Raw genomic sequence first — 19,647 nt, 5'->3', positions numbered from 1 at the left:
CTAAGGTCTGTCTGTCTGTCTTCCAACCTGTCTGTCCCTTATTTATTTATTTATTGTGTTATCTGTCTCTCTGCTATTCAGCGTTGGTCGTAGGCCTGGCTGCCGAGCTGCACTGTAAAGTGCTTGGCTGATTGGAAGGGACATTTTTCCAATGGCGCTGTGCTGCCTCTAATATTCTGTTTGTCGTTGGGTGTGAGGCTGATGTATCACGCCTCCTCTCCTGCTGACATTCAGATTCACTTTGATTGGCGGCTGGACGGAATGACACCCACCACTACCAACTCCGCTAACATCGCTGCGGCTCTCACATGCATGCGTAAACACACACACACAGTCAAATGCGATGTTTCTGCGTACTCACAGTCTGGTACACAACAGATGAATATGCCTATTACGCCAACCCATACCCACTTACATTTAGACGTGATGAAATGCATTTATATATATATACTCACTCGTAAACACACACAGACTAAGTGGATAACTGTTGTGCTGACCTCTGTCTTCAGCACTGCTAGTTTGTAAGTGTTGTATTGTGTTTATTGAACAACGTGGGCAGATTGCTGCTCTTCTGTTCTTCTCTCACCTCACGAACTCTATAATATGATAGCCTTTCTCACTTCTAATATTTACTGTACCCGGCCTAAGGCCCAAGCTACCACACTCCTGTGTTGAATAACATCTCTCTCCTTCTTTTTCTCACCCTGTGTCCCTCCCTTCTCCTCCCCCAATCCCTCCTTAATAACTCTATAACTCACCTCAGCCTTAGATTTAATTGCTTATCTGTGTGTAAACGTATTAACCCTCTGCTGTATCTGTTTTGCTGCCGTCCCGGGGGGCCGACAAGCCTCTCTGACTGCCGTGCCTTACATCCAATGAATAGTCCTTCTCTGAGTGGTAATAGGGAATCAGCATCGTAGCAGCAAGCATTGGCAGCGTGTAAGAGATAAATCAGATTGGGGGTCTTGCTTTGCCAGTTTATTGAATCTAAATTGCGTGCGCGCGTGGCCCCCGCCGGCCCTACACGGCCCATCCATCTCCCGGCTGATAATGGAGCGGGCCCGATTCCACCTGGTGGGAGCATTATTACATTTCCCCTCTAACGAGACCCAGCTAAACCTGCCAAGGGAGGAGGACAGGATAGAGGAGAAGAGAATAGGAGAGAAGAAGATAGGAGTGAAAGAAGATGTTGGGGGAGGAGGAGAATAAAGAAAAAGAAAGGAGGAGAAAAGAGATAATAGAGGAGATTCTGTAAAAAAAGAAAGGAGAAAAAAAAAAGCCAATTGCAAACATCCTGGCAGCCTGCCTTTCCCTCCCACTCTCCCTCTTTCTCTCTTTCTCACTTTCTTCCTCTCTGTTGCTGTGCATAAAACATCTTCTAGAGCCATCAGAGCTACATGGCCCCTGGGCCACTGAGCTGCAATTACACTCATAATCACAATGCGATTTCACTGACGGTCTCCGCCCCTTTCTGCTGCCATCCCTCCTCTTTCCCTCCTCCCCTGCAGCCAAGACTGAACGAAGTCTAAATGAAGTGAAAGGCCTCTCCTCTCCCCAACACCCGGACGTTTATTACCCGCTCTAATAAAAGTCCATCACAGAATTATCCTACAATGAACTGGAGCCACTAAGTTGCCAAGAAATATACTTCCAATAAGTGGCCTCTTCACTCAGTGATGCCTATATTTCTAGATGCGTACAGCTGTGAGCTTTAAATCTTTTTACATGCTTTTTACAACTGTAATGTTAACAGGCTTTTCATGATAGTGTAGCAAAGTGTGTTGCTGTAATCTATTTTTTTGCAGTTTTATCTTCTTTTCTTTCTTTTTTTTAAGCCGAGCTCCTTATTGATGTAATTAAATCGTATCCCTGGCTCAGCGCGCAGGCCTACTTTCATTGTTTTGAGGGGGCAGGAGCCCCGTGAGGCAGTGCACTGATGAGAGATGGATAAACAGTTTGATTTGCTGCTATCGCCCCCAGGCACAGTGTACTGGAGAGATGAGCAAGAGAAGGAAGAGAAAGCATAAAAACGGGGAGGGGTGGTAGAGGGCAAAACAGAAGGAGAGAAGAGAGAGCGAGAGGATAAGAGAACCTGTTTTGGGGGGGGGTAGAGGTGGAGGATAAACATGCAAACAAAAAGGGGCGACAAATCACTCATGTTGTTTCTGTGCACGGAGGAAAAATCTTTTTCTCTTATTTCTGCTTGTTTGTCTGTTTCCCTCACTGTCAGTTCTTCTTTTTTCCTACATGGCCCCCTATCTATCTGCCTATCTCCCTTTCCTTTTTTTCCCCTCCTCTTTCTCCCTCCGACTCCCGCCCCCTCCTTCACACCACCAGTACCGCTCTGTTTCCTACCTGCCTCTCGGTAGCCCCAAGCAAAGAGGGAACTGAAGAGTGCAGAGAGGAATTCACTCGCACACACAAAAAAACCCCACACATATACACACCTGTGCATACAAGAAAACTCATGAATGCACTTGCGAAGATGTGCAGGATGGTGCAGCCCGTGGTTTGGTTTTTAGCACCCTCGTACACACAAACTCACTAAATTATGACTGTGTTAGCGAAGTGAAATATATTGGTTGCTGTTGATTTGGTTAGGCATGCTTCCATACACACTCAAACACACACACACAGACCCTAGCTGAGGGAGGTAGAGGAGGGTTCAGTCATCCATGTAGAGTCATTGTTAGTAAAGATGCGGAACCTCCAGACTTAACCAGCCATAACAGCAGTGTGACTGGTTCTTTGTCTACGCCAATTACTGAACAAAAACAGCAGCGCTGTCACAGAGAGACTAGCGCAACCCATGGCTTCCTGCATCTAAACTCGCACACACACACACACACACACATAGATGTGCATGTGTCGTATTTTTATGTAACATTTGTTAACGCCAAGTCTAACACACAATCGGACACAAATCGATGAGCGTACACAAAACACACATGCGTACGCAGGCATCTCAAGTGGTGCAATAAACCACATTCGGACACCCACAGCTGTGCGCTAACACAAACATTCTGTAAGCGCTCACAAACACTTACACCCACTCTTATGTTTTATAAACTTCCCCAAAACAGAGCTGCGCTCTCACTCCCTTCCTCCCCCTTCTCCCTCATCTGCTCGCTCTCCTATTCTGTTTCTCTCTTCCTCCTTTTTTTTTCTTTCTCAAAGTTTAAACTCATTAAGTGTAATGATATTGGAGACTCAATTTTACATAGCTCACTCATCAACCAAGTGAGATAGCAATAAAGGCAAATGGCTCCGCCGAGGCCTTAACGCTGCAAAATAAATGATGCGCCGCAACGGAAATGTAATTAATTTAGAGGCAGTATTGATAGTCCTGCCATACATGGCATTATATTTTTTAATGTGGCTTAACATCTTGATTATTCAGGGGGAAAGGCGGAGGAAAAGGGAGCCGAGACAACACGGCTCATGATGAGAGATGCTTAAAATGCCCTGACGAGTGTTTACTCCCGCTGCCTCACTTTCTCTTAAGCTTTTCATTATGCCGAGACGATAAACACCTTTCTGGAAGACACGCTGACTTTTACAGGGGGTATGAAGGGAAAGCAGAAAAGGAAGGGTGCCGCCTGGTAGGGGAAGGAGAAGAAGGCATTATTCATATGTTTGTTGATTTTTGCACTTACTGTTGATCCAATGATGTGTTTTCTGATAATTTTCTGCATTCTCTGTGATGAGTATCAGTTTGTTTCAAAACACAATATCTCCCACTGAAATGCAATTTGTGGCTCGTACGTACAAATGTGTATTGTTAAAAATGGGATCATCAAATTTAAATTAAAAAGAGATAGATTTATTTGTTTTTATTTTGTTTTCAGTACAAACATATAACCATAAATAATCATTTAAACCTCAATTAATCTTCAGAAATGCTATACATAGTTTCTTTGATAAAACCATCATGAGGGGTTCCTGAAGCTCAGCTTTGCTCCTAACTCTGCCGTCTGCTGTCTTTCTTTTCAGCTAAGACGGACGAGGTGCTGAAGGCTAAAGTAGCCAAGAGAGAGGAGGAGGCCCGGAAGAAACTAGAGGACCGTGAGTTATATGTGTGTGTGTGCTTGCTTGTGTGTCTGTCACTGGTCCAACATATGGACTTTTGGCACCAAAACCAAACCAGTTGGTTTTAAATTGACAAGACAGTCACAAAAGAAAATAAAATGCATAAACCATAAAATGTAACAAAAGAATAAACTGCAATATTAAAGTTGTTGTCAAGATGATGGTTGATAAAATTGAATAATTCAAGTAACTTTGTTTTATGTTTTGTTCTCCATCAAATAGCCATTTATATCACTTTTGAGGAGTGGGAACAGAAAATACAAAAAAAGTTTTTTTTAGGCTGGAAGACATCTGTTACACCACTTCTGTTTTTACATGACTGAAATCAGCTGGAACTTGTTTATCAGATAAAAACAAAAGGCAAACTTGTTCTGTGTGCACTTAAACTTGTTTTGTAAAGCTTCCATGTCATGAATGTGAGCCAGAAATTATAATATAAAGTGCAAGAACGCAAAATATGCCTGTTAGTTTTGGAAAGTATGCTCATAATTCTCATGTCAGGTGTTTTTGTAGTTCCTGCACTCTCTGCAATGTTAGTGATTTTACACACTCAAACACATCTAATATGCTTTACATAAACAGATTAACCTGTCCTTGTCTTGGAAACAGGAATTCTTCATCTATATTTTGTAAAACATGAACTTAGAGATGCTGATTACACCCCATAGTTTTTATTAAGACAGCTGTAATCTACATAAAGATGCATAGTAGGTGTGCAATGCAGAAATGTGCTTAGCATTGCAGCCCCCCCCCTCCAGTACCACTAACATAGGACATGCAGACACACACACACCAAGATTATCTTGATACACATTCTAATAAAGTCAAGAGTAATTGCAGTGGATATGCTAGTAGTAATAAAAGTCCTTAGGATAGAATAATGACCCAAGTCCTTTTTCTGACCAGAGCAAGATATAAATGAGAATATCAAATGTGCCGTTATCAATTACACTGTGTGTGTGTGTGTGTGTGTACATGCACACACGGGCATGTGTAGTAGCACAATTTGTTAGAGTGTGGGTGTTTTTTAAATTGCTGGATTCTCTTTCCACTCTTTTGGTGTAATTTTTTTGTATTTGCATCGAGCAGGCGTGTCAATGTGACCTTTAGAGTTAGCTGACCTTTTAGCCAAATGAAAGTCCAGCCATCAGAAACTAATTAGCCCTGCTCTCTTGCTTTGGTCCCCCAGTTAAGGGAAGAATTTATTCTCTCCTTCTCTCTATTGCGCCCGGTTTAGTTTAGTTTTCTCATCCTCTCCACCATTCTCACATTCATATTATTCATTTTTTGTGGTCTTAGCATGCTCTGTCTCTTCCTCCCCTCCCCTTTCTGTTTTCTTCTCCTACTTTCTGTCTCACATACTCTCTTTCTTCCCACCTCCACTTGTCCTCATCAACCATTTCCACCTCTCTCCTGCCCTCTTCTCTGTTTTGCTTTTACTCTCTCCCTTCTCTAGCTTCTCTCTTCTCTGTGTGGAAGCATTGCCAAAGTGGTGACTAAGTGCCTCGCTTGGTGCAACAGAGCAAGACTCCCAGTCAAATAGCTTTCTTAAGCTAAGTTCACGCTGCACTGTTGCCTCTTTTTGGATTCAGCTGACTCTTTTTTCCCCCCCCTTTGCTCAAAGCTCTCTCATCCTTCACTCCAACTGTTCGTTCTGTGTGAAATAAGGTGTTGCGCTTGATTGTGTAGCGGAGTGGTACAGTACAGCATGCTGTGCAGGCGCTGCCTTCGAGGACGATCATTTTATTCCTTTCCCTGCACGGGGACACAAAGTGAGATCAGAGAGGCTTGACAAAGTGGCCCTGATGACTTGCCCTTGCCTTGATAGCGAGAGAGGCCCTACCGTCACAAATGCACATGAACACACATCTACAGAAGCAGAGTCAGCCAGCTCCATCCTCTTCTGCTTAAAATGGAGGAGGTGCTCCAATGCTGCTGCTAAACAGCAGATCACGAGGGGTCTCTTTATTCCCCGCAGGGCCTCCTAAAGTCAACGCAACTAGAAAGTTTACACTTGAACCTCTAAGTCAACTGAAATGAGAAAACCTTTAAAGAGAATAGAGGGGAGAAGTGAAGAACACTACCACCTACACTCCTTGTTCATAAATAGATTCACATCCTAGACTGGCAATCCGTTTGAGTTAGTTTAGCCCTAATCGAAACCACCGAGATCTGATTCATGTGATTTCTGATATGCAAGCTATTATTGTAGCGAACTGTGGCTGCATACTGCCGAGCCCTGCGAGAAGAGAGAGGGGGTTTTATCAGCAGGGTTTACTGAGAGAGAGAAAGGAGAGGATCAATAACTGACCCTGTGGTCATCAGTTAACAAAGTAGTGTTCACTTAAAAGGAGTGTTTGGCTTTCTGGTTAAGGGCAGCCAGATGATGCTAGTGGTTGAAAAAGGAAATGTGATATGAAAGGGTGTGAGGATAGGAGGGTAGGATGATTCCTTTGTTAGTTGCATGCCTTGTTTAGGCTATTAAAGCAGAGGGAGAGTTGTTTGTGTGCCCAGGAGGCTTTTAGCTAACATGGTGTTCAGCGATAATAAGATGGACTGACTGTGTAACACAGACTGTTTGTGTGGAGTCCGCTGTCAGCTGGCAGCATATAACCAGAGTCACTGTGTGCGGCGTAGGGCTGGACAATAAACCAAATGTATCAAATTACCGACATTAATCTCTTTACAACCTAAACATACTCATCTGTTCCCTTTCTTATGGACACTATTATACATACCTGGAGAACCTGCTTTGTGTTTCATTACTGTCAGATCCAAGTAGTGCTCCCTCCCCCTTCTTTATGCTCAAGTTGCTCATGTTGTGCTTTTCAATAAATATCTTGAAACTGACGATAACTACAGCAGCCACTGATCTGACCAAAATAATCTAAAACCGAAAGATATTCAGTTTAATGTCATCTATGACAAGGAAAAACATGCAGTCCTCACATTTAAGAAGATGGAACCATGTTTGTGATTTTTGCATGAAAAATTACTGAAACAATGATAATAATAATAATAATTTTCTGTTGACCCACTAATCAATTAATTATATAACTGCTTAGAAAAAGATATTGTTGCGTGAGCCATAACATAAATCAGATCATTTAATAAAATATAAATTTTATTGTTCAGCCCCAGTAGTATGTTTTTTTTGTTTGTTGTTGTTATTTATTTAGATGTAGTTCATTTCACAGAATCAGTTCAAAGATGATCAGATCTATAGACCTACTGCAATCCACCGTAAACTGTACAGTTTACACTAGTGCTGGGCAACGATTTTTTATTGTTGTTTTTTTTGTGTGTGTGCTATACAAAAAATTGAATAATGAATTCTACAGTATTTCCCACTTTTAATTAAAATGTGCTTAAACTGCTAAATACAGAAAAGTACATTAACATGTGGTTTGCAAACTCTTAACAAAAACAAAACAAATAAGGCTTTACACAGTAGCAATAAAATATTTCTTGTAAATCTCAACTTAAACATTAATGGAATCAAATCAAATCTAAAACCAAAGCTATTTAACACTGCCAGGGCATTACCTTTTATAGCTTGTTAAAACAAGTTACCATCAGAGTCCAGAGCCATGATCATAACATCATAACAGGCACCTTCTGAGCAACAGGTTTACACATATAAATCTGTTTTATTAGGGTTTTTTTCTGAACAGGTATCAGCAGAAACATTTTTTCTTTTGTCATGGAGCAGCATAAACAGTCTATGTTCAGTAGCAAGTGTCCCTGTTAGAGTGAAGTGAAGTGAAGTGCTTGCCTCACGCACACACCCACCCTCTGCCGAAGTTGAATTGTCTTGAACGTGTTGTACTTGACGCGGAGCACAAATCGTTGGAAGAGAGACTGATCCTCGCTGTTTGTGAGTTTTTAGAATCTATTACTGTTTACTAAATAGGACATCATCAGGAGGGAATCCGCATGGCAGAGCATCCCCGCAAAACTAGATGAAGGCCTATCAGATAAAATTATGTAACGTTAGCCTATAATTTTAAATAGATTACAGTTGTGCAGCGCACATAAGCCGTTGCCATGGTTACTATCCATAGAGCGCCTGCTGTTTACTCGCGGCGTGCTTGTCTCCTGTTCACCTGAAGAGTGCAGAGCAACCCCGCGGGGCCAAGCGACTACACTGTGATTTAAAGAACGTTTCTAAGACCGACATCTTCCCCAATAGTAATCTGCATGCAGTGTGTAGCTATCCACTTCACTATGACATTTGATCACTTGTCTTGCTTTTGTTTATCTACTTCTCCCACACACTGCATCTAAGGTAGTCTGCCGAAGCCTCCGTCCACTGTTTGTTTGGGAGGGTGATTTGCAGGCTGATCAACATCCCACCCCTCCTGTGACCCATGGTTTCACTGTATGTGTATTCAGATCCAGTGAGCAACGGACTTTCAAAATAATAATAATAATAATAAAACTGCTTTAACATGCAATAAAATAATTATCGACGTTAATTAATTGATGTGTAAACGTACCTAGCCCTAGTTTATACATATACAGTACATGCAGGTGTTTGTTCAAGTCCAACTGGGAATGCCGAAAGTTTGATGTCGAGAAATTAAGAGCTAGAATAAAATGTGACGAGAAAGAGAGATGTCAAAAGTGTCTTATCACACCCCACCTCACTAATATTGTACCAATAACTGAGTCAGGTGTCAGGGGTTGGTTGTGCCCTTGTGTTAAGTCTCCCCCTGCTTTTCTTTATATACTTAATGTCCAGCACCAGTTAACGAGAAAGGTAACGCATCAACCAGTTGACATGAAAATTGGTGTCAAATGCTTGATAACCCCAATTCATTTCCACACTCAATCACAGGTTACTTCAAAAGGCCCTAAACACACACTCTGAACACTGTCCTCTAGTGAAATTTGGGTCCTGTGTGTCGTTCATGAGGCACTGACAGAAACTTTTTTTCATTTGTGCAGCTACTCTCCTACATACAGAATTATGTAGATATGGATTGGACACTTGCCTATAGCCTACGGATGGTATTTTAGCCTTTTGCTGCTCTGTCCCCATTACCTCAAAACCACCACCAGATTGGGAGATCATATATTTTAATGAGACGTATAATAGCTCTTTAACCCATATCATTAGGGGAATATATACCTACGGTTTGCTCTTTTGGCAGTTAAACGAAAGGACTGTTTCCCTAATTACGCGGTGTGTAGGACAGGTCACGGGTTGGGTGTGTACCTGTCTGTGTGTGTCTTGTGTTCAGGAATTATATGACCATTAAATATTCAACCACAGGCCCCCTCCAGCCCCCCCAACTTCCTCGACCTAGCATCCATTAACGCCTCATCACCGTTTAACTAGCTCTGTTGTCAGTCACCGCAGGGCTTCTGCTGAAACACAAAATGTCTGCATTTGGATTCTTGCCTTACTTGTTTGAACATATAGAAAGGAAAAGGGAGTGAGAATATACACCCCTAACAATTGTATAAGTCAAGGACAAATCCATATCAGTGAAATATCATTAAAGGCTCATGTGCCTGCACCGCCATTTGTTTTGAAATAATATTTCTCTTAGGTGTGATTACATGCTCTGCTAAACAATTTGTCAGTCAGCTAAAATTTCCGCTCTGCATGCAATACCAGTGTGGGTGTGTGCGTCCATAATAAATGATGTGATCCCTTTTCTAATTGAAAATAATAACTAATCCACGGATAACAAGCTCTTGTATAATCCAAAGCCGTATCCCTTCAGTTCTGGCCTATCTCGGCTGTAATAAAAGACAGGAAATGAGAGGCAAGTGAGAGTGGTGGCTTGGACATTGACGCTTAATGTAATCTGCCTTGAAATCAAATTATTTGACCTGGAAAGCCTAACAATACAAAACTCCTGCCGGGCTGCTGTTAAATATTTAGCACGTGCCTGTCATGAATACAAATGGTGCGCAAATTAGAATCTACAGGCGCGTGACCCCCATATCACACCCTGGGAGCACAGGGGGGCTGGCTCTGCTTTAAATGTTTTAATTACCGGGGCCATGGTGTGGCGTGCCACGCTACCTCGCCGAGCAGCATCGGCGCTGCTCAGGCTGCCACTTGAAGGACAAGCGGTGAAATTCATCCTCTGGTAAACACGAGTGATCTGGTGTCCATGATCTCATCACATTAACTAAAACATGAGGGATTCAATAAGGAGAGAGTCTGAATTATACCAAGCTATAATTATAGTTCCCAGCATCCTCTCTCAGGGTAGCGCATTATACTATTTCTTTTTTTTAACTGTGTTCTCTCCACTGGCTATATGATCTACCATAGGACTCGAGGGAGGCACTGTATTGCTCTTGTGCACTCTGCGCTGAAGGAAGATCTGTCTCAGTGATTTTGATGTAAGAAAATCTGGTTTGTATCGATTCGTTATTGATTAGTGGAGTTAGCCTCATCTCCTGTCGTTACTTCAGATAAATGGTCTTATTTGTTGTGTTATTATGTTCACCACAATCATGCCAGGAACAGTCAGAGGAATATTGAACCGACACTTCATTGGCTTTATGGGTTCTTTTTGTTCCAGGAATTAAAGGATGTTTTCTGCCCGTATAGCAATGCAGAGAAAGTGTGGGAAAGAGAGCACCCTGACAATCAATTACACCTTCACTTAAAGGTCTGTTTCAAACAGAAGAGCTTTCCACACTTATTTCTGATTTTTGTCCTGCCTAAATAATGATTGATTTAGAGATGAATAGCGCCACAGATTCAGTCTAGCCATCTCTCTTTCTATTTTCTCCGCTCTCCTCCCTATTCATTCAGGTTTGTGGTTCCCCCCACGTTGAAATGATTAGTTATGCAAGGCTTGTAAGCACTGAATCAGAGTTATGGTCCCTTGGGAAATAAATTTGGCAGAAAATCAGTGTGAGAAGATTTAATTATCACGAGGAGACCTTTTTTCCTTGCCTTGGCCCAATGAAGCCCAAACTTCTCTCTCTCTCTCTCTCTCTCTCTCTCTCTCTCTCTCTCTCTCTCTCTCTCTCTCTCTCTCTCTCTGCTCAGCTCCACACGCATCAGCCAAAAAAAACCCTGGCATGCAGCATGGACGCCAGCCCTCTCCTTGCCTTCCTTCTCCTCCCAATTTGTTTCATTGCACGGTGATAAGCCAAGCAATTACTGCTTTATTGATTTTTCATCACTGCAAATTTAAAGTTGATTTCCCCCCCCTACACCCCCTACAGCTCGCTTCCCCTTTTCTCTGTCAGAGATGGCTCAGCAAGGTGATTAGATGACCTCCTGTCCTGCTGGTCCTGTGAATGAGTGGGGCCGCATGCCGAATTCCGCTAACCCCTTGTGACCCTTTGTTGTCCCGGGGTAATGGGATGCTGATGCTGCCCGATGTGGCTGTCACTTCTGCAGCTATGGAGCCTATAGTGTAATCATTTCTATAAGGATATCTATGGAATGACATGTTCCATAGACATGATAGCAGCCTAGCTATCTCTGCCATAGGCTGGATTACACAGAAATTGACCATGCAAGCTTGCAACCTGTGTTCATTCAGATCAAGTGGACAAATGAGTGACAGTGCCCTTTTACCCTCTGTGATTGGTAATCGTTTCCTGGGTCACCCTTATCAATTAACCTGTTACCAGTGGACCGGAGTACGCTCAGTAACCTCGCATGAGTCACCAGGCTGATATATTTTTCCACATTTCCTGTCCATATTATTTAGGCTTAGGACAGTGTCACATGTACTTGTTGAAAATCTGTCTTGAGTAAATTAATGTTCAGAAACAAAAAAATACTTGAGTGCTCCATGAGACTTTTTAGCAATTGTTTTTACAATTTATTGTTACAGATTTTTTTTTTTATTATGAAAGTTGAACACTGAATCTAGTTAAATAATAAGTATAACTATTTCAGCCATAGTAATGGACCCTTAATTTATTAGGGAGTTTGAAGGTAGAGTGCTCTACAGTAGCTGCTCTACTGAAAACATTCCCAGTATGTGAAACACACACACACACACACACACAGTCACACACACACATTTGTGTGTCTGGACATGATCATACACAGCAGTAGTGTACTTGGTGCAGTCAAACAGGGTGGTCAGACTGCTGTGATTACACACCCGCAGACTGTTGCAGGTCAAAGTTCTGGCGTCCTGGGTGGCTCCTGCAAGGTCTGTCATTAGACATCAGAGGTCACTTGAGAGAGAGAGAGAGAGAGAGAGAGAGAGAGAGAGTGTGTGTGTGTGTTAGGGGGGGGGGCAGTATTATGTGCTTGTGTGTCTCTTTTTTAAAAGTATGTGTGGCAGTTGTGCTGTTGGAATGCTTGAAATGAGGTTGTATGAGAGTCCATGTGTGTTTGTGTGTGTGTTGGGGGGGCTTTGGTGGCACTACTGTAGACATGTGAAAAGAAGGTCATTACACAGCACAATTATCAACACTTTTCTGAAATATACGAGTGCATATTATCAACAAACCGAGAGCAACATAGAAAAAAGTAGCAAATAGTAATAATACATACTACATAATACTGACATAAGCATTGCAACAATTCTAAATCCACATATGAAACACTGTACATGCTTTCAAACTGTGCCTCATTAATTCAGGACTGTTTGTCATTGGTCAGTTCCATTAATGACCCTGTTCACATGGGACCAGGATCCACAACTGTACATACATTACTGACAAATTGAGCATCTCTTTGTACAGCCATTATAAACTCAAACCTGCAGTGTTCAGAATAGATGGTTGCCTCAGCAGAATTTGTAATAATCAATTGTTGTGTCATACTTGAGGACACCAGAGTATAGCCACTTGGGTTTCTTGATTCAAACCTGTGTTTAGTAACACTTTTATACAGTCAGGTATGTGCCTTACCCTGGCTGGGTGCCACACAAAGCATGATGTATGTTGTTCTATGATCCATGGACGTAGATTTAACCTGATTTATATTATTTGTGGTTGTGGTTGTGGCACCAGAAAATCATGTTACACATCAAATATTACACTCAGTCGTTTTCCTTTTTGTCAAAGCTTCTGCAACTCATTCAGGGATAAGCTGTGCCTGTGACATCAGGACAGGTCTGGTGATCCCAGACTGGAGAGGGAAGAGTATTTTGGGGTGGAGCTGACTGACGGTGTAGTTAGTGTGGGATAGGGTGACGTTCAGAGAATGTGTAGGGGAAGGATACCATTTTAAACGTGTGCATACACATAATCAGGGTGCAGAGAGAAGGACTGACAAACCCCTTTTCACACACCAGTACAGCTGACAGAAATCAGACTAATCAGGACTGACTAGACATTATAGTCACACAACTATTCATGCATTTCTTTCCTGTAATTTAGGCCATGAAGGAAAATAATTCTCAGTGAGGAGTTTTGGATTAACATGCAAATGATGATGTCACTTTTGTGTGTTTATTTTGCATGATTCCCTCCAATAAGTTAGAATGCAGCAGAAAAAAAGAGGGTAATATATTACACTGTGCCAAGGTTATTAGTCTACAACTGAGGTCAGAAGAGGAGGATGTGGGGGCAGTTGCCTAATTAATTACTACTCAGACACACACACACACACGGCCATGACCTTTACTAATATGGTTTGACCACACAAACAGGAGACTCTCTGCCTCTCTGTCCCTTTTCCTCTCTCACCAACACACACACACACACACACACACACACATACACACACACACACTCATCCTGTCAGGAGCCAGCAGAGTGAAAGGCAGAATCAATTACACCCCAACTAAGGGGAAAGAGCTGGTTGCTTGATGGCTACATGTCAAGTAGACTGTAGGTCACGAGGTATGTGTGTGTGTGTGTGTGTGTGTGTGTGTGTGTGTGTGTGTGTGTTGACACTCATGTATTAGTGTATGTGAAAATCGAGCCAGTTTCCTGGATTCAGATTACATCATTTTCATTTTAAAGACCGTGCTCCAATTAAGTAATTAGCTGCGTGGTGTTTCTTTAATTATAAGAGTTGTTCATAAAAGAGCTGCTGACCAGCCTGGGATCAAAAAATGGAGACCGCTGCACTTTTTCCCCCCCCCCCTGCGCGCACACACTCAAACACAAACACACACACGTGTACACAGCCCAGTTTAACATCAAGTTAATGCAGTCAAATGCATGTTATTTCTGGTAAAGGGCAGGGCAGGACTCTCTATTCTAATCACACTAAAACAGCACTGTGCTTAATAAAGAGCTCCATGAGTCTCACAGACAGACAGGCTATTATTGTACTCAAGGTTACTGATCAGTTAGGAGAGGGAGAGATGAGTTTAAGGTACGCGTTCCTTCTATATTCTGTTGTATTTTTACAACTCTCCTCCTTTATCTTTCAAAGCCTCTCCTATTTTCTACTAAATACAAGCTGTCCTTCAGTATTGTGTGTGGAAAGTGTTTATTAAACCAGCCCCAACGAATAAGTATCTACTTAATAAATGTCATAATAATAAGTGTCACAAGGAAAGAGTCTGTGTCTCTTACAGTATGCTAACACCATCTTCCTTCATTACATTTCTACTTTTATTGTGTGTATCCTGTGTCTTGACAGAATATAAGGAGGAAAACATTTGTTTTCCAAATTTTAGGAATGCCACCAGTCCCCTTTCAAGCCCATTGACAGAGAAAGTGTCTGTGATCTTGAAGATCTCACCACTCAGCCTGTGAAAGCTTCACTATTTAATGAGATTCTGTGATACTGCCCAGGCGCAGGACATCGGCTAACACTCATACTGCTCTCTTTCTCTCCCTCAAACTAACACACACACACACACACACACACACACACACACACACACGCATAGCGAGAGAAACACACCCACCTGGTTTTGGTTAACCCTCTATGTTTGCAGTTAGCACCGTGCAGTCAGGTCAGCAGGAGCAGTCAGGTCTTAGCTAGGATTTCAGATAAATAGCTGACTTATATGCAGTAAATATACAGTAGAAGCCTTTAAACTTTGCTTGCACTAGTTTCCTAGAAGAAGTAGACCTTGTTCATTCATATACATGATAGTGATAGGTACAATGTCAACAAGGCAACAATAAACATGTCATCCCTGATGAATGGTAAATTTGCCATCTGAGCCAATTACAAGTAAATACTGTATGTTACTGTTTTTGAGCTGTAATGCAAACAGTGTTTTTGAAAGAGGGATACGTAGCATGCGTTGCATTACTTTCCCAAAACATTTGTCTCATCAAAGTCTCATAAGTTATATCTGAGGTTTGCATGACAGGTACGTGAGCAAACAAATGTAGAAACTCTTTAGATCAGTCAGTGCGGTTTCCATGGCAGAATCAATTACATACATCATTATATATAATGTCTGGGGCTGCAGATATTGTGCATGATAGATAGATGGAAGCATAGACCGGGGCCAATCTGTTGTTTCTTCCCATGATTTCATTATGGGCACAGACAGAAGGAGGCTAAACACATGCATTTAATTGTAGTAGCAGGATTTTATTTTATTACAAATGGGGAGAATATATTGTAGAGTAGCCGAACCTGGATCAGTTGAGGAGAGGAAGTTCAGAGGATAGATGAGCAGAACGGGGTTTAATGACAGAAGAGAGAGAGAAGAGGTGAGTCAGGAGGGATGAGCGAAGATGTGGAAGGAGATAGCCAAGCATGGCGCGTGGCTGCCATGTCATCCTGTCATTAGCAGGTTGTTTGGGTCTTTAATTCATCATTCAGACCTTTATTGACTGGAGAGTGGGAGATCGCTATCACTTGGAGACACTAGAAGAGCGCATGTGTTTGACACTCAGTCTCCAGCTGCTCTTCATTTCCTGACACCAAATAGATATGGCATAAGATATCGCATAAACATATCACATACCATTATCTGCTAAGGTCAAATAATGCTCAAGGCTACATGGCCATTTTATCCCAAGAATGTGATCATATATGGTATTCTCCAATAAGCTCCACAGTCTTTGGAGCTGATAATTAATATAAGAGGTTTAAGGGGGACAACTGAGCGTTAGTGATGTGTGACAGGCCCCTGATGCCAGTGACAGGAGTCATGAGGACTGCAATCTCCACAGAGACCAGTTGACACTGCGATAACAAGGTGAGCACCACAGGGGATCACTTGCCTCTGTATGTGTTTGTGGTTGAAGGTGCATTGTTGGGAGACATGGGTTATGGAGACATGTGGCTTTTTTGTAAAGGGGTGGGGGTGTAATCTATGAGTGACTGCATATTGTGTGTGTGTGGGGGGGGGGGGGGTCTCGTGGTCTCGTGGGAACGCACATTAGACCAGCTTAGCCACCTGCTCTGTCATTGGACATCTCCCTGCTCGCGCACTTACAAACACATACATACATATATACGCACACTCCGTGGGGACACACGCAGGACATCTGGCTCAGCCTGTCAGAATTTTCCTCTATTTTGTGTGACCTGTTGACCCCAGCAGCCACAGGCGTCAGACAGGTATAGGCATCAGCATCACCGCGTCACATCTTGTCATTCTTTCAATGCTCCCCTTTGGTCGTGCAGATGTCATACAGATCTGTGCAGAGGAGGAGAAACCTGTGGTGGTTTAGCTGTTCTGGACATTTCAATTGTTTTAATCGTTCAGGTGTTTCTCTGCCTTCCTCCTTACTCATGCCTCTGGGTCGCTGAGCTGTATTAGTCTGCTCACATGATCCCCATCTCCTCTCGTTCTCCTTCTGAATGTATCTCTGTATATAATGTTATGCAAATATTGACGTGCAGCTTTGGCCTGCTAGCTATCAATTGAAATCAGCAAATCGATGGGCCTAATAGCTGCTCATTATCCACTTGATGCATTTCCAGGGCTAACATTGGAACCTGTCAGCGGTTCCCTAATCAATACAGTCTAAAAGTATTACCTAACCAAGGCCCACACCTTTTTAATAACGCAAGTTGGCTGTCTGGCTTTCTGTCTAGTGGTGCAATGTGGAGCAATGTGGAGCAATAGGTCTGACTTGATGGCTCTGGGCCTAAGTAGAAGAAGCTTAAACTTCTCTGTCATGTCAACACAATATCTCATTAGCAGCAACATTCGCAGACATTAGGTTTCTTAATTTATTTGTTTTAGTGACGGTGTAATGGAAATCCTCATCCGCAAAGCAAAATGTCTCTCAGAGAGTAATTTGGTGCTGATAATCAAGTCTCATCAGTCGGATTTTAATAAGTAACCTATTGTTTCATATTTTCTGTTGTTGTTCAGTCCAATTCCCAGGCATGCGTTGGAGCAGCCTGTTGTTTGGGCCTGGAGAATCGTACGGTAAATACTTTGATGCAGCCAGGATGCTGCTGCTGAGAACAGGGCCAGACCGGAGCCCCTCTATCGCCCCTAGCACACAGCCCTGCTAAGCATAACTCAGCTGTTTGATGCCAAGCTCTGCGAGTGTGTGCCTGTGTGCGTTCATGCGCGTGTGTGTGTGTGTGTGTGTTTACCCAGCTCAGGGGTTACATAAACAAGAGCAGCTAGCCTACAGGTAAGACCCACAGGAGACCAGCCGAGAGAGAGAGAGAGCGAGATGGAGCACTGGTCTCTTACCTTGGCATTCCCCTGGTTTTGTCGCCATTGCTGGAGCTGGATATTCACTAATGAAGGGCAAACAGGAAAATGACTAAAGGAGATAGTAAACAAAGTTGCACATGCACACATCGAATACACTCGTGCACATGTGAGTGTGTTAATATAGTTAACTTGGTGGAGGCAAGCATCCGTGCATGTGTTTGTGTGTATCCCTGATGTATCGGGGGCTGCTGTAAAGAGATGGGGAGAATGTGGGTGGATGGGGGATTGGAGGCGGAGGCTGGCAGCGGGGCAGTTGGCCGCTGGTGCAGAGGGAGAAAGACCGAGGAAGGGAATTGGATGGGGGGGGTTGGGGGGGGGTTCTGCGGAGATAAATCATTAGAGAGCAGGTTATTGGAAATGCAGAGAGATAAAAGAGTGAAGAAGCCAGTAATTGCCTTAAAGATCAGACTACAAAGCATTACTTTAGATTTTACAAGGCCAGTCGGCAACAAAAGAGCAGTAATTTATGAGCTGAGTGAAAAAGAATAGCATAATTACATTAAAAATTAATGCTAATGAGGGCTAAAATGGGGAAGGTGGTTATTATGAAAGTTTGTATTCATCTTCCCTGGGTTGAATGATGGCTAGTGGCTTGATTAATGGCTTAATTTCTATCAATTAGCAGGCAAAAAAATCTCCACTGAGACGGGCCTAAATTGAGCATTGAATTACACATCTTTACCACGGTGCAGAGAGAGAGGTTGGGGGCAAAAGAGGGGAGGGCACATTATTGAAATCTGGGAAACCAAGAGATGTTGTTGCGCGTGAGCGTGCGAGGAAGCGTGAGCGTGCGAGGAAGCGTTTGTGTGCGTGCACATGTGAAAGCCGGGTTGCGAAACTTAAATAAATGTTTATCCTCATGTATTCTAAGAACTGTTGTTTGGGGGGAAAAAATGGGATTAGATTTAAAACAAATCTTTGTGAATTTGAATCTCTTTCTTTGACAAACTATGAATATTATATTCTTTGATTAAACTGGCCAAATTAAAATGGGCCTTTTTTTCCCTGACATGACGAGACCCAAATGTATTTCTTGTACTCAATGTGCTGAAGTCACACTACCCAGCATTAATAGAGCAGCACAGTTTACCCTTTCTTTGCTATCGTTGATTCATTTTTAATACATTCATTAAATGCCTTTAAGCTCCCTGTTTGCCATATCATTCCAAAATATGATCAGATTTGCCACAATTTGTGAGACCTCAATAAAACAAGCAGTTTGTTTTCCTTTTTATTTATTTTTCTCCACACAATAACAAGTGCTGCGGTGATTTAGCTGGCACGCTAGTGCACTCAATCACTGTAATTAATCAGAAACAGCAATATATTCAGCTAGGCTGCTCCTGATTGACAAACTGTAGACCAAAGTCAAGTTTACAAAGACAAGGCTGCCATACCCCGGGGCCTCTTCTCACATGTCGACATGTGCTGTTGAACAGCGCCCTCTTCTGGCAGGGAAGTGTAACTGCTGCAAAACGCTCTCATCTTCAAGGCTGAAGGAGATGAACTGAAATCTGTTTTCATTGGCTGGTTTGATTTTCTCTCCCATCTTCTGGTCTTAATCAATGAAGTGGACAAACAGCTATTTAGAGAGAACAATAGCCTATTGATCCTTAGCCACTCATCAGCACGGAGCCTGTCTGTCCAACTAATTTCAGTAATGAGATGGCCAAGTGAGTTTTCTGACTCCCTCTTTAATACACGTGCGCACACACACACGCATGCATGGGCACAAAAATATGTTACATACATACTTTGCCCAGTCACTATCACTTACTCTCATCTTCTCTCAAATTCAAAACAAAAGTTTATTGATTGAGTTTGATCCCATTTCCTGGTTTGCAGTAATGGTTGTAATGCATTTCAGCATCCAGACACAAATTCCATAGAGAGCTACCAATAACCTAATTTAAAGCAGTACATACTGTACATTTAATTGTCTGCTTTTGTTTCTTTTCCTTCCTGTTTCTTACTCTGTTTTCTCTCTCTCAGCTTTCACTTTATC

General features: G+C 42.5%; 1 protein-coding gene across 1 annotated transcript in view; it reads left to right on the top strand.

Annotated features, from left to right (window-relative positions):
* rsrc1 (arginine/serine-rich coiled-coil 1) overlaps window positions 1-19,647 on the top strand; it is a 124,631-nt gene that overhangs the window by 97,914 nt on the left and 7,070 nt on the right. The window contains exon 7 of the mRNA XM_038692317.1: window positions 3,994-4,065. Coding sequence (XP_038548245.1) covers window positions 3,994-4,065 — 72 coding nt within the window. The remainder of the gene's footprint in view (window positions 1-3,993; window positions 4,066-19,647) is intronic.

The sequence above is a fragment of the Micropterus salmoides genome, unplaced genomic scaffold, assembly GCF_014851395.1.
Source record: "Micropterus salmoides isolate LMB-PRFRI ecotype aquatic unplaced genomic scaffold, ASM1485139v1 Ms_hic_scaffold_3, whole genome shotgun sequence".
Lineage (NCBI taxonomy): Eukaryota > Metazoa > Chordata > Actinopteri > Centrarchiformes > Centrarchidae > Micropterus > Micropterus salmoides.
This window is presented reverse-complemented; position numbering and strand designations above follow the sequence as displayed.